The sequence below is a fragment of the Megascapheus bottae genome, chromosome 7 (assembly GCF_031878675.1).
Source record: "Megascapheus bottae isolate mThoBot1 chromosome 7, mThoBot2.hap1, whole genome shotgun sequence".
NCBI lineage: Eukaryota > Metazoa > Chordata > Mammalia > Rodentia > Geomyidae > Megascapheus > Megascapheus bottae.
In genome coordinates, this window is record NC_143515.1 from 77779442 (window position 1) to 77795342 (window position 15901).

Consider the following 15901-nt stretch of genomic DNA (forward strand, 5'->3'; position numbering starts at 1 on the left):
TCACTACATTTCCTTCCTTCCTTCCTTTCTTTTTCTTTTTCTTTTTTGGTATAGGGCTTTAACTCAAGGTCTCAGGCTGTCTCTGAGATGGTCAAGGCTGGTCTACTAATTGAGCCATACCTCCACTTCTAGCTTTTTGCTGTTTAACTGAAGGTAAGAGTCTCATAACTTCCTTGCCCAGGTTGGCTTTGAACCACAACCCTCAGATCTCAGCGTCTTGTAGCTAGGATTATAGGTGTGAGCCACCTGTGAACAGTTTAATGTTATTCTTTTGTAAATAAGGTAATACTTGGGACCATGGCTTCCTGTTACTCCACCAAGCTCCATAAAACTATATAACCAGTCACTGCAAAGTTAAGTTGCAACCCGAGAGCCACATAGTGTTTTTTTTTTTTTTTAACCTTGCATACTATATTGTCATCAAGAAAAAAAAATCCACAGTCATGGTAATTCTTTTGCTCTTGTTGCCTGAGTAGGAGTCTAGGTCACTGTCTAGGTCATAATGTCCTCCTGGTGGGGTCTGTAATTGTCTACAGAATTAAAGGAATTATACTTCAGTTCAATCCTTTGAGGATTAAGTTCACCTTTGACCAGAAATCAGTGGATATATCTGAGATGAAGAAACTGTATTGAATCATTCAGGACTTCTTCCTGCACTGGTCCACATAAGAGTGGCTTAACTCCAAAAGGGGAGATGAAGCTTCCAGGACACTTACTGATTAAAATACTCCTTTACAAGGTCAGGCCTTTAGCCTGTCTGTGAACTTATCTCCGGCCTGCCAGCGAGAAGGTTCTTAAGATACTTACTACTTATGGATAACAGATTGTGGCTTTTTCTTTTTATGGAGCGGCCTGTTATCTTAGCATTTTTTTCTTTACAGAAAAAAAAAATCCTATTCACTTAAAAACTCTATTCCGTCGTTCTCAACAGCTGCTCATTCTAGTTTGAAATAGTTTGCATACTCTTTTTGCATTAAAAAAAAAAAGATTCCAATATACCATCTCAGGTACTCCACACACATTCTGCATACCCGCCAGGATTCTTTGTTAAAATGACCGAGCCGTTCGGTTTTTTTTTAGTTGCTGGACAATTGGACCTATTTTATTATTTTTCCCCGATCACGGACGTTCTGAATAGCCTGCTGTAAACATCTTTATGCAAGTCCTCTCCTCCCCCATGGCTCATTTCCTTCTAAACGTACTTCCTTACATGGGCTGGCTGGGTCAAAGGGGCTCTAATGAACACTTTTATGGCTCTTGGCACATACTTTTCAGATGGCTCGCTGGGACGGGCTGGGAAGAGGGCAGGAATGCGGAGGGCGGCCGCAGCCCTCGCCCCCTCTCCGGCCCCCCCAGACCCAAGGCTGGGCCCAGCGCCGGCCCGCGAGGGTGGGAAGCGCGTTTCCGAGGCGCCCCGGCTCCCGGGCCGCGGCCGGGGTCCGAGCCCCCGGCCGGGAGGTTTTCTAGAAGCCAGGATTTCTACCCCCGGGGGCGGAAACTTCCCCGGCCAGGCCTTCCCGCCCCAGGCCTCGGATTCCAGCCGCCTCCGCACGCGGCGCGCGCCCCACCCCGGGGCTCCAGGCGCCCCCCACGCCCCGCCCGGGCCCCCTCAGCGCGGCCCGCGGGGCGGACGGCGGCCGCTCGGGGGCCCGCGTAGCTGCGCGCTGAGTCAGCCAGGACCCCGGCCGGCCCGTGGGGGACGAGGGCCCCGCCTCCTCCGAGGCCCAGGCCTGGGCGCCGCCTCGGAGGCCGCGGGGTCGGCTAGGCGGGAGTGGCGGAGAGCGGAGGCTTCGCGGGGAAAGGGGTGAGAACGGAAGCCCCGGCGAGCGCTGCCCCGCGGGTGCGGGGCGGGGCCAGCAGGGCCGAGGGGGCGGGGCCGGAGGGCGCGCGCTCGCGGCGAGGGCGGGTGCGCGCGCGGGCGGCCGCAGGCGGAGGGATTGTGGGTAGCGGCGGCGCGCGGCCGGGCTGGGCCGAGGCGCGGGAGTGCGGTGAGGGCAGCGGGCTTGTGGGAGCCGGAGACGGCCGGCGGCGACATGGGAGCGGTCGGGCGGCGGCCGTAGTCGCCCGAGTCTGAGCTTCAGCCTCCTGGGGTCCCTCGAGGACCGGGCGGCCGGTGCCGCCGCCACTTCCCGGCTCGCGCCGGCGGCGTCCTGGAGAGCTCGCCGCGGACCCGCGGAGCGGGCGGCGCGGGTCTGACTGAGGGGCGGGGACGCCGTCCGCTCCGGGCCTCTCGGGGCCGGGCGCCTCGGAGCAGCCGCGGGCCCGGGACGGCGCCGAGACCCGTAGCCGCTGCCAGGGGCGGACGCTGGGCCCGGGCGTAGCCCCGCCTGGAGAAGCCGGCGGGGTCGGGGGCGGCGCTAGGCCCGGAGGCGGCGGGATCCGTGCGCGAGGAGCCGGAGTGCGGGCCCGGAGGTGGCGGCATGAGCCGGCCCCCGCCCACGGGGAAAATGCCCGGCGCCCCCGAGGCCGCTGCGGGGGACGGGGCCGGCGCGGGCCGCCAGAGGAAGCTGGAGGCGCTGATCCGGGACCCGCGTTCCCCCATCAACGTGGAGAGCTTGCTGGTAGGTGGCGGCGGGGGGGGGGGGGGGCGGGCGCTCCCCCACCCATCGGTGGGAAGGAGGGATGTCGCACCCCGCACGCCCGGCTGCCGGCCCCCGTGGGCCGGAGACCTGAGGTCCGAGAGTGGGGACCCGGCTGCGGCTCCTCCCCGGGGGCCCGTGACACCTCGGCCCTGCTGCCCTTTTTCTCGGAGCGCCGGGAAGGGAGCGCTCCGGGTCCTTCCCGCCTACCCGGTCGGGTTTGGGGCGGAAAGGTGGAGCACTGGCTCTCTTTACCTGGGACTGGCCAGCTTTGAAAGTGTCACGCCGCGTGGGGGAAGCTGGTGCCAGCCCGGGAGAAAGGAACCCGACGCCGGGCCCTCCCTACGGGGACTGCCACCTGGGCCACCTGACAACGACAAAGGGCTCTTCCCCCCCTTTTTACTCGGAAATATTGGAACAGATCGCTTACGTTTTGCTGTTCTCCTCTGCTGTTGAGTGTTTCACGGTAGCTGTCGTGTGCCTTTTATTTTGGGCAGAGTTAATTTCTCAAAATTGTTGCGCCAAAGCCAACCCCCCACTCTCCTCCCCCCAAAAAACAAAACAAAACAAAAATAACAAACCACAGAGCTGAGTTGTAGAATGAAGTGAAGCTGTCCCCTTCCTCCTGCCTTTCCTATGGTCTTTGAAATCCAAATGAATAGCCACGCAAAGGCTGATAATTGGCTCTTGGTTAGGAAAGGAACACCTTTTTACAGATAAATGCACCCCGCAATGGACACATTTCTTGTTGTGAGGTTATTGTATTCACAAGCAAATTTGATCAGGCATTTATGGGAAAAGGTGGTGTGAACTTCTCCCCTGAGAGGGAGCAGAAGGGGAAAAGAATCTCGGATTATTGAGTTAACCCTGGAAGACTGGAGTGAGGATGGTTGAAAGACATTCTGTGCCAGAACGCAGATGTTCAGTTCTGGGCTCTGCTGGGAGAAGCCTAGTGACTGGTGAAAAAACGGACCCTCCCTGATTGATTTTTCTTTCGAGGCCTTGGATATCCTTGGGGTTTTCGGAGTCATTTGCAGAATGATTCAGTCCTGTTGGGTCAAAATGTAGGAGTTAATTTGAGAGTAGATCTTTCTTTTTTTTTTATTACTTTTTATTTTTTTATTGTCGGGATAATGTATAGAGGGGTTACGGTTACATTCGCCAGGTAGTAGGTACATTACTTCTCACACATTGATACCCCTTCTCATATTTTTTGTCCCCACTTCCCTCACCCCCAGAGTGTAGATCTTTCTATACATCCTGTAGAATTCACTGATTCCTTACTATATTGTGTCCAAATGTAGTGTATCAGATCTTTTGATTTTGTTATATTGTATCAGATCGAGTGATTTTTTTTTTTGGCCAGTCCTGAGGCTTGAACTTAGGGCCTGAGCACTGTCCTTAGGCTTTCTCAAGGCCAGAGCTCTACCACTTGTGCCACAGCACCACTTCTGGCTGTTTTTTTTTTTTTCCTATGTATGTGGTACCGAGGAATTGAACCCAGATCTTACTGCATGCTAGGCCAAACTCCCGGCTCCTCAAGTGATTTTTTTTTTTTAACTGATTTTCTAGATAATACTTAATTCCTCTCCCAGAAGAATAAAACCTTTACTATCTTTGAAAGGTCATAAAATTGATGGTATGGAGGTTATAGTCTTTTTTTAGAGGAAACTCCAGGCTTCACTCCCAACATTTTCCTTTCAGTATTTGCTAGCAAAACTTTGATCCAAGGCCAGAAAGTTTAGTTAAAAATAGTATCTAAGGGCGGGGAGTTTGGCCTAGTGATTAAAGTGCTTGCCTAGCATGCATGAAGACCCGGGTTCAATTCCTTGGTACTACATACATAGAAAAAAGCCAGAAGTGGTGCTGAGGCTCAAGTGGTAGAGCTCTAGCCTTGAGAAAGTCCAAGGACATTGCTCAGGCCTTGAGCTCAAGCCCAGGACTGGCAGAAACAAAAACAAAAACAAAAATAGTATCTAAGCCTCAAGTATTCATCAGGTTCATAAATTCCAGATAGAAATTTTTTACGCTTTGATATCTTGGGCCTTTAGTGATGTTAATTGTAATTATTAGGGTTATTTTGAGCTTAGAACTGATCTGTGGTATGACCATGTATTTTTGTTTTACTAAAGCATTGAAGGCTAGTTTTTAAAAAATGAAACATTTCACATGTTCAATGAACAGTTTACTCGTTTACTGAGTGCTTAATATAGCAATGCACACATTCATTAAGGTAACACATTACTTATGTAAGCAGAGACTGGAGATGCTTCTGACCTGACAGCCCTGTTAACAACTGCTGCCATGTTAGTTGATTAAGTATCACTCTGAATAGGGAAATGACTGTGAAGCTGAAGTATTAGAATGAGCTAGTATTTTGATTATGGTGACATGCATAAAATTTACTATTTTAACCATGTTTCAGTGGAGAGTTGTTCAAGCCACCGGTGCTACTCCATTCCCAGAACCTTTTCATCTTTCCAAACTGAAACTCTTGCCAATTAATCATTAAAAGAACGTTACAAGGGCCTGGAGTTTGGCCTAGTGGTAGAGTGCTTGTCTAGCATGCAGTAAGATCCAGGTTCAGTTCCTCCATACCACCACGTACATAGAAAAAAAGCCGGAAGTGGCGCTGAGGCTCAAGTGGTAGAGCTCTAGCCTTGAGAAAGTCTAAGGACAGGGCTCAGGCCCTGAGCTCAAGCCCACGACTGGCAAAATAACAACAACAAAAAGAATGCTACAAAAATTTCTATTTCCAGAAATAAAATAATGGCTGGTGTCACTTAAAAGATTTGAAGCCTGTGTGCTTCACAATTGACTGTGTTACTTCCCGTTGCCTTTCTTTTGGTTTACCCTGGAAAACATCATTCTTAACAAAGTTCTAAGATCGATCTGTCTGTCTATCTGTTTATTTTTTGGGGGGGGTCAATCTTAGCTCTTGAACTTGCAGCTTGGTTGCTATCCTCAAGCTCTTTTTGCTCAAGGCTAGCGCTCTACCACTTAGATCCACAGTGCTACTCTGGGTTTTCTGGTGGTTAATTGGAGGTAAGTTCTCAAGAATTTACCTGCCTGGGCTCCCTTTGGATCTGGAGCCTCAGATCTCAGCTTTCTGAGTAGCTAGAATTACAATTATAGGCATGAATGGCAAACACCCTGGGAGACCTTTGTTTGTCAAAATTTAAATTTCCTTATTGTTGGTCTTTTATAATAAAAGGAATGTATGTTTTAGTGTTATGCTGGAGAGATGTCTTTCTAAAGTCTGTGCTTTTGGATGGTGGTTTATTTTACTCTTTCAAAGAGTAAATAGTTGGCTGAGAGCATGGCCTAATGGCAGAGTGCTTGCCCATCATGCACAAAGCCCTGGGTTTGATTCCTCAGTACCACATACACAGAAAAAGCCAGAAGTGGCGCTGTGGTTAAAGTGGTAGGGTGCTAGCCTTGAGAAAGCTCAAGGACAGTGTCCAGATCCTGACTTCAAGCCCCAGGACTGGCAAAAAAAAAAAAAAGGTAAATAGTCATAATTAGCCTATAGAATTCAGTCTTGGGAAAACTGTTACATGTGTGGATGAGCAAAGACAATTAAACATTTATTGATAATTTTCAGTGGCTTAGAAAACAAAGTACCTAATTTGATATAATTATACCTATAAACTGTATGGAAATATTTCTCTACAGAGATCCATTTTTGTGTGCAGTAGTCCAGGCAAAGAACCTAGGTCCTTATACATTATAGGCCAGTGTTCTCCTACTGAGATACTTCAGTCCATTGGAAATACTTCCTATCAAAGTGCTTAGGTTCTTTGAGCTTGCTGCTGGTTATTTGCTTAATTAAAATGAAATTGTATGTCTTTCTTTCACTATGTAATTAATGGAAATATTTGAAAATGAAATAAAGGTTGAAAAAATTTGTACATGGTTTTGTACATGAAATAAGGAAAACACAGCATATGCATTAGTTTAAAACTTACATTTTGGAAGAAATCTTTAAATGAAATGAAATTTACTGTTTAGATGAAGTTGAACTTCTTTTCAGGGACCAAGATCTTCTTAGCTACAATTCTGATAAAGAAAAAAGCTCTGAGACCAAGTTTTTACTAAAATTTATTTGGTGGTAACATCTGGCCCAATTTAATAGAATATGTATAGCCCATTTATCCCTTTTGGTGTAAGTGATAATAGTTTTTTCACTGGAGACTGGTAAGTTTGATTTCAGGATCCTGCCACAGATTCTCAGGAAAACTTTAGGGAATATGCAGTATATGTATTGTATTTCCATTCAAAAATCCCAAAAGTTTGAAATATATCAGAGTAAGAAAGTGTACACTAAGGAAATGTACACATGTATTTATATATATTACTTAGGTGCATAGTAAGTTTATTTCACTTCTATGTGCATTTGGCTTATTTTTAGTTAATTTCTTAAAACCTTTGGTTATATATAGTGGATAATTATCTTGAAACCTAAGTTTTTTGGTTTTGTTGAGTCTTGGTCAGATAGCATACTTTTTCTTTTCTTTTTCTTTCTTTTTTTTTTTTTGTCAGGCTTGAACTCAGGGCCTGAGCACTGTCCTGTCCTTGGGCTTTCTCAAGGCTAGCCTTCTACCACTTGAGCCACAGTACCATCTCCAGCTTTTATTTTCCCCCCAGTCCTGGGCTTGAGCTCAGGGCCTGAGCACTGTCCTTGGACTTTCTCAAGGATAAAGTTCTACCACTTGAGCCCCAGCACCACTTCTGGCTTTTTTCTGTTTATGTGGTACCGAGGAATTGGACTCGGGTCTTCATGCATGCTAGGCAAGCACTCTTAAGACTAGACCAAACTCCTACTTTTTCTATTTGAATTTGGAACTATTGAAGGATGCAGCATGCAGACTTGAAAATCAAGTTCCTGAATTCCCGTTCCTACCTATGTGTTGTTCCTGATTCGAGACCCCTGTTCATCTCATCTGCTACCCTGCTTTATTTATAGAATATCACTGTATTGCTAAACAATATGGTTTAGTTTTACAAAAAGTTAACATTTGTATGTTTTCTTTTCTTACTTGCCCTTTCTCCAATCAGAATTGTGTTTCTAAGCGTTACTTGCACTGTGGTTTATTCATTTTCACTGCCACCATTAAAAAAAAATACAATTCCAGTCTACTTAGGTTTTCTTCATTGTTTGCTGTTATGAAAGAGTTACAGGGAGCATTCCTAGAGTCCAGGTGCAGAGCTTTTCTGTAGATTAGGACAGATGTCGAGGTGGGGAATTGCTGAGGTTTTTTTGTTATTGTTTTTGTTTTTGTTTTGCTTGAACTCAGGGCCTGGACACTGTCCTTGAACACTCTTTGCTCAAGGCTAGTGCTAGAGTTCTACCACTTGAGCCACAGCACCACTACCAGCTTTTTCTGTGTTTGTGGTACCAAGAAATTGAACCTAGGGCTTCGTGCATATTAGGCAAGCACTCTACCACTAGACTATGCTCCTGTCTTGGAATTACTGAGTTTTAAGATCTGTTTTCTTTATACATAACAATAATTAATAGAGAAAATTTAAAAAGGCACCAGCATTTTATTGTATAAAATAATTATTATAAAGGTGAATATCCATATATTCAATACCTAATTACTATTTTGCTGTATTTATCACCTCTGTTGGAATTGTTGTGTCATATGGCACATGTATCTTTACTTTTTCACAGTGGTTGTTAGCATTTTACATACCCACTAACAGTATATGAGAGTTCCAGTTGTTCAGATCTTCTCTGATACACATAAAAAATGTAGCCATTATGTGGTAGGCAGTAATAATGAGTTGTGATTTTAATTGGCATATGGCTGGTGACTGAAGTGTTTTTTCTTGTACTTAACTGGCCATTTATACATGATATCTTCCTTAGTGATTTATCTGTTTATTTTTTAAAAATAGAGTTGTTTGTAGTATAAGTTCCTTCATATCTAACATATATGAAGTTTTGTATGCAAAAAGAAAACTTGTAGGCAATTTTTTCTTTATTATTTTCTTCATTATTTATTAACTTTTTCTTGTAGTTATTGTCAAGATGTTCTCCTCTGCTTTTCTAGAAGCTTAAAGTTTGAACTTTTGCAGTTAGTCTGGGATACTTTTGTTTGTGTATTTATATTTTGAGATAATTTTATTAAAGTGTTGAAGGAGGGGTAACCATTTTATAAGTTGGATAATGAGTATATTTCTGTTTTTGGACAGTGTGTCACCCCTTCCTTTGCTTTTCTTCAGTTTCCTCCTGTCCCTACACACAAATTATGTAGTGTGTGATATGAGGTAATACATAGCATGTGAGGTGATAAATGACTATTCATTTATTCAGCACCATTTTAAAATAATTTTTCTTTTCTCATTAGATTGCTTTGTCATTGTTGAAAATTGATTTGCTGATAGTTGAACCTTTTATGTTTTCTTAATAAGTTACAGCAGATCCTCCCTACTCAGTCTTATTATCCTAAGTTCTGCTCAAAAGCTGTTTCCTTTTAGTTTTCTGTGCACCTGAAGGAAGTGGGAAGCCAAATCTAGAGGAACATAGATTTTATTTTTTGAAGTGAAGATTTGTCATTTGTAAATTATAAGTAAGAGGGTTTTTTTTTCCCCCTCAATTAACAGGGCCTGGGCATTGTCCCTGAGCTTGAAATGTTCAAGACTAGTGCTCTATCACTTTAAGCCTCAGTGCTGTTTTTGGCTTTTTGGTAGTTAATTGTAGATAAGTGTCTTAGGGACTTTCCTGCTGGGGCTTACTTTGAACTGTGATCTTCAGATCCCCAGCCTCATCAGTAGCTAGGATTACAGGTATGAGCCATTGATGCCTGGCACAAAATGTTCTTTTTTTTTTTTTTGGCCAGTTCTGGGGCTTGAACTCAGGGCCTGAACACTATCCTTGGGCTTTCTTAAGGCTAGAGCTCTACCATTTGAGCAACAACAGCACCACTTCTGGCTTTTTCTATGTATGTGGTACCAAGGAATTGAACCTGGGTCTTCCCTGAATGCTAGGCAAGCACTCTACCACTAAGCCAAACTCCTGGTCCCTCAAAATGTTCTTCAAATTTAGGGAATGTAGAAAGAACAAATACTAGTGGCACTGACCTGCAGTCCCCCTCCTAGAGATAAATACTGTTTAAATTGATGTTTCGGCACATACACATATACATACACATACACCCTATACCCTTCCCCTTCTCCAAAACATTGTGACTGTGTGTGTGTGCGCGCGCGCGCACATCAGTCCTGGGGTTTGAATTCAGGGTCTAAGCTCTGTCTTTGAGCTTTCTTAAGGATAGTGCTGTACCACTTGAGCCACAGCACCATTTGTGGCTTTTTCTTTGTATGTGGTACCAAGGAATCAAACCCAGGGCTTTGTGAATGTTAGACAAGCACTCTGCCACTAGGCCACACTCCTGGCCCAAATATAAATGTTTAACATTATGCCATATATATGCCTTGTTACTGATTTTTATTATACCTTCTGAATATTACATACTTTATGTAGTCAGGTTTTCAGTCTTCCCACTGTGGATTGATTTCCAGCTTGTCATGTTTAAGAACTTCTTCTTATAATATATACTTTACTTGGCTTTTAGTACTTTGCAGGATTTATTTTTACTGATAATTTGATTGCATTTGGAATCCTTATGGAACATGGGAAAAAAGTATACCAATTACTTATCAAGAGATTTTCCTATTAGAATTAACAAAATATACACTGGGATCCTCTGTTTCCATCTGTGTAATATGTTATATACTTTATATTTAGATGGTGCTTGTAGTGAGAAAGTAATGATTATAGGCTTTGTCTCTATTTGAACTTCAAGAATTCATAGAAATCCTCCATAGCTACTGTAAGATTCTTCTTGATTGGGTTAGCCCTGAAAAACTCTTCAAAAATTGAATGTGAAAATGCATTGCATCCAACTGACCTACTGGGCTTTAGTGCATTTTAGAGCTTTAAAAAATAGCACAAAAGAACATTTGCCATTGGTGGGTTATCTTATTGAAATCAGTATCAAATCATAGTAGTATTTGCATTTCAACAAAACTGCCTGTTCATACTTTATCCATGTTGGAATAATTTTCCTTTAAAATCTGATTAAATTACATATTTGTGTGTTCTGCAGTTGGTGTTCTAAATGACCTTTTATCTTTTTGGAAGTGTGTGGTTCATAACAGTTAGGACTTCTCTTTATAGAGAGAGAGATACATACCAAAAGAAAATGCTTTCAATTTCTTTTTGGTTCTTTTTTGTTGTTCTTTGGTAGTGCTTTTTTTAAAAAAATTTAATTTTATTGAAAAGGTGATGGAGAGAGGTTGCAGTTACATAAGTAAGGTAATGAGTACATTCCTTTTTTTTTTTTGGTTCATTGTTGATAATTTTTTGGGATGTAGTTTAAGACCAAGAATGAGTAAAAAGGTTGTATTTCCTCTGTCTAAAGTACTGTTAATTTTTTTACTCTTTGAGTGTTTTATATTTAATGCCTAATTTCATTTATTCTCTAGAAGATTTTGAGACTGTTTAAGTTACAGAAAAAGTGCTAAAAAATGATTTAAGTTTGCAAAAGTGGGGTTTTGAACTTAGGGCCTTCTGTGAGAAAGGCTGAATGCTTGAACCACACTCACACTCCTCTGCTATTCTTGCTTTAGTTACTTTTCAGAGAGAGTCTTGTATTTTTGCCTGAGGCTGACCTGGAACTGCAATCCTCCTACTTGTGCCTTCTAAGTAGTTGTGATTACATGAACTACCACCCCTGGCTTGTTCTTTGAAATAGTCTGGCTCACTTTTTGCTCAGTACAAAGGTCTGAGACCTTTGTCTCTGCCTCTTAACTACCTGGGATTACAGATGTGAGTCACTATTCTAGGCCAGAACATTTCTGATTTTTTTTTTTTTCCAGTTCTGGGGCTTGAACTCAGGGCCTGGGCACTGTCCTTGGGCACTTTTTGTTCAAGGCTAGCACCCTTACCACTTGAGCCACAGCACCACTCTGGCTTTTTGTGTGTGTGTGGTTCCAGAAAATCAAACCCAGGGCTTCGTGCATGTTAAGTGAACACACTGTCACTAGGCCCTGCTCCGGACCTGTTTTTTTTTTTTTTTTTTCCTGGTCCTGGGGTTTGAACTTAAGGCCTATATAATGTCTCTGAATTGCTTTTGCTCAAGGCTAGTGCTTACCAATTGAGCCATGTTTAATGGAGAGAAGAGTATCATGGACTTTCTTGCCTGAGTTGACTTTGAACTGAGATCCTTAGATCTCATCCTTCTGAGATTTTCAGCTGGAATTACAGGTGTGAGCCACTGAAACCTGGCTCAGAAAATTTATTTTTAAGGGATTATAGATGTGGACCTAATTTCTCTCCTTCCCTCCCTCCCCCGCCCCTCTCTCTCTATATATATATATAATCTAATCACAGGCACAGAGGTGCCTTTGTGGAAAGATTTATTTATTTATTTATTTATTTATGCATGCATGCTGGTTGTTGGGGCTTGAACTCAGGGTCTGGGCACTGTTCCTGAGCTCCTCTGCTCAAGTCTGGTGTTCCCCCCCTTGGAGCCACAGCTCCACTACCGGTTTCCTGGCCTTGTCCTCTGGTTTGTGGCTCTTGGGCTCTTTTTTCTTTTTCTTTTTTTGCTGGAGGCTGGTGCTCTACCATTTGAGCCATGCCTCCTGCTTGGTGTTTGGCTGGTTCAGAGTCTCTCACAAGGCTTCAAGGACCTGACCTGGGGACTTCTGTCTTGACAGACACGAGGTCGTGCTGGGGGGCCTGTGGCTCCCCGCCTGGCACCCCCAGCCGCTGGGGAGGCTGGGATCTGAGGGTCGGGGTTCAAGGCCAGTCCAGGCAGGGAAGTCCAGCAGGCTCCTACCACCAACGAAGTCAGCAAAAAGCCAGAAGGGACGGCATGGCGCACGCATGAGAGCGCCCGCCAGGAAGGGACTTAGAGCTGGGGGAGGCGCTTTATTTCTTTACTTTTTGATGCTTTGTTTTTTTGTTTTATTCATCGATTACTCAGTGAAATTGAATTTATTTCCCTTTCAGTTCTGTCAGTTTCTGGTTCATGGTATTTTAAGGCTCTAGTTGGTTTATAGAATATACTGTTGTGTTCTTCAGTCTTTATGTCTCTTCCTGCCTTTAGAATTCTTCCTTGCTCACCTGAGTGTGGTGGTTTACACCACTACCTCTAGGTGCTTGGAATGGGGGGGATCAGGAAAATGGAGACTGTAGGTCAGTTCAGTACTGTCAAAAACCAAAATGATTCCTTGCTCTGAAGTGTCCTTTGATATTAATATAGCCACTCCAGATGCCTGCTGATTAATTGGAATTAATTTCTAACACTTCATGACTGGTATTGGTTTTATGCCAAGGAGAAGAGAACAGCCATCTCCATCTATATTTTATTTAGAAGGAAACAGGCATGTGTTAATTACCTGGATGGTTGTGTTGAGGAATGCTTAATATGCAGAACACTGCTTTTTTATGTAGTTTTTGGCTTTTTAGTTCATTTAATGTACAGAATACAAGTTTTTTTTTTTTTTTTTTTTAGGGGAAGGGAGTCTTTGCCTTCCTATTGTGTTCTATAAATATTTGTCAAAGGAACACTTGACTCACACCTTGTAAGCCTAGCTACTCTGGAGGCTGATATCTGAGGGTCTCGGTTCAAAGCCTGCCTGGGTACTAAAGACCTAAACACTGTGAGACTCGTATCTATAGTAACCACTAGAAAACAGAAGTGGCGCTATGCTATGGAGCAAGGGGTAGGGCGGTAGCCTTGAGCTGAAGAGCTCAGGTATAGTGCTCAAGCCCAGAGTCCAAGCTCCATGACTCACTCCCCCAAAAAAGATGATATCTTGTAGAAGTATATTCCCACTAGAAGGAGCATAACACTATTCCCCAAATAAACATTTTGATAATGTTCCTGTCGCTTAGTTCTTACCTATTCATACGAAGGGAGATAAGCAAACATCTGTATGTGCAGAGAGGATGGATTTGGGTACTAGATAGTTGAAGGTCATATAGGACAAGCAAATTGTAATGTCAACATTTTTTAGTTCTTGCTAAAATTTTTGGAAAAGATTAAAAACTAATTTCATTCTATGTTTTAGGTGATGTGAATATACCTTATGTGGGCTGAACAGCCTTTGATTGTTTACGTATCATCCATTCCACTTACCCATTATATTTTTCTCCTGGTTATCGTCAGCTCTTTATGAACCTGTGTGGGTGTGTGTGTGAGAGAGAGAGAGAGAGAGACAGAGAGAGAGAGAGAGAGAGAGAGAGAGAGAGAGAGAGAGAGAGAGAGAGAGAGAGAGAGAGAGAGAGAGAGAAAGAGAGAGAAAGAGAGAGAGAGAGAGAGAGAGTTTGAATTTGGCTTGAGTACTGTCCCTGAGCTCTTCAGCTCAAGGCTGCCACCCTACCCCTGAGCATGGGCACTGTCATTGAGCTCTTCAGCTCAAGGCTACCGTCTTACCCTTGAGCCAAGCCCTGCTTCTCAAATCTCAGCCTCTTGAGTAGCTAGGATTACAGGCGTGAGCCACTGTGCCCAGCCTATTTTTTTTTTTGAAAGGAAAGTATACTAACATTGTTGTCATGAACTTTGATTTTTGCAATGCCTTGTGAAAATGTCCTTTGATATATCAAAATCTCTGTGAAAGTATTTGAGGTATTAAATGTAAAAATATAGATGATTTTGAAAATGTTCCACTTTTTTTCTTTTCCTTTTCCTTTTTGGTTGGTGGTCCTGGGCATTGTCCCTGAGCTCTTCAGCTCATGACTAGTGCTTTACCACTAGAGCCAGAGTGCCACTTCCAAATGTTCACTCTCTTGAGGTAACATTTTAGGGTCATAATTTGTGGTTCTTTGTACTCTTACACATTTAAATATCTAAATAGGGTGCCTGTGGCTCATATCTGTAATCCCAGTCAGGAGGTAGCTGATCATAGTTCAAAGCCAGTCCTTGCAGAAATTCCAAAAGACTTCATTGCCAAAAATAACCAGCAGTATGTATAGATGAGAGGGGAACAAAGTCCGAAACCAGAGTTTTCTTTCAAGAGAAATGAGATAGCAATTTACAAATCAGGGGAAGTAATAATATAAGATAGAATTAGTATTCTTACCAATATTATAACTACTCCAAGTTTTGAATAAAATCAATTTGTACTTTTTTTTTTTTTTTTTTTGCCAGTCCTGGGCTTGAGCTCAGGGCCTGAGCACTGTTCTTGGACTTGGACTTTCTCAAGGCTAGAGCTCTACCACTTGAGCCTCAGCACCACTTCCAGCTTTTTTCTATGTATGTGGTACCGAGGAATCGAACCCGGGTCTTCATGCATGCTAGGCAAGCACTTTAACCACTAGGCCAAACTCCCGGCCCCCAATTTGTACTTTTTTATTTAAGAAGTGCTGGGTTCAAACTTAGGGCCTTGTTCATGAGGCAGGTACTCTACCACTGAGCTTACTTTCCAGGCTTCAGAATAAAATTACTTTGAGTTAACAGAATATTTTGTGCTTCTTTTGTCGGTGATGGAGCTTGAACTCTGGGCCTGAGAGCTGTCCCTGAGCTCTTCAGCTCAAGGCTAGTACTCTACCACTTGAAGCCACAGTGTCACTTCCAGTTTTCTAGTAGTTAATTGGAGATAAGAGTCTCCTGGACTTTTCATGCTCTGGCTGGCTTTGAACTGTGATATTTAGATCTTAGCCTCCTGAGTCCCTAGGATTACAAGTATGAGCTACCTGTGCCTGGTTAACTTGGAATTTTATTTATTTATTTATTTATTTATTTTGGTCATGGGGCTAGAACTCTGGGCCTGGGTGCTATCCCTGAGCTCTTCAGCTCAAGGCTCCTGTCCTACCCCTTGAGTCAAGCATCATTTCGGGTTTTCTACTGTTTAATTGGAGATAAGAGGCTCTAGTGCCCCCTGCTGGCTTTGAACTGTGATCCTCAGATCTCAGCCTCCTGAGTAGCTAGGATTACAGGCATGAGCCACCAGGATCTGGCTCAGACATTGTATTTTAATACTTTTCCCCCCTCCAAGTTCCCCAGTTTCCTGTTTTATGTAGGAAAATTTGGGAACCAATGAGCTAAGGAATGGTGCTAAAGATTGACAAAGGTGGCTATTGAGTTCAAAATGTTATCCAAGAAAAGGAAAACACATTATTCCTTATCCTTTCATTTTATGGCTTACTGAAGATGAAACCTGAATGCATTATGTAAACCAGGATTATGCCTGGGGTGCCTGGTGGAAATGGTATCAGGTCTCCTGATCCAAGCAGTTGTGTTTTAAAGTAGCCTCTGGTGATTCTGATACTGGTAATCTGCGGGTGAAAAGATGAGGAGCAT

General features: G+C 43.5%; 1 protein-coding gene across 1 annotated transcript in view; it reads left to right on the forward strand.

The window, feature by feature from the left end:
• Positions 1–1959: 1959 nt before the first annotated feature.
• The window catches only part of Rock2 (Rho associated coiled-coil containing protein kinase 2), a 90556-nt gene continuing 76614 nt past the window's right edge, over positions 1960–15901 (forward strand). The window contains exon 1 of the mRNA XM_090337440.1: positions 1960–2561. Coding sequence (XP_090193566.1) covers positions 2421–2561 — 141 coding nt within the window. The 5' untranslated portion in view covers positions 1960–2420. The remainder of the gene's footprint in view (positions 2562–15901) is intronic.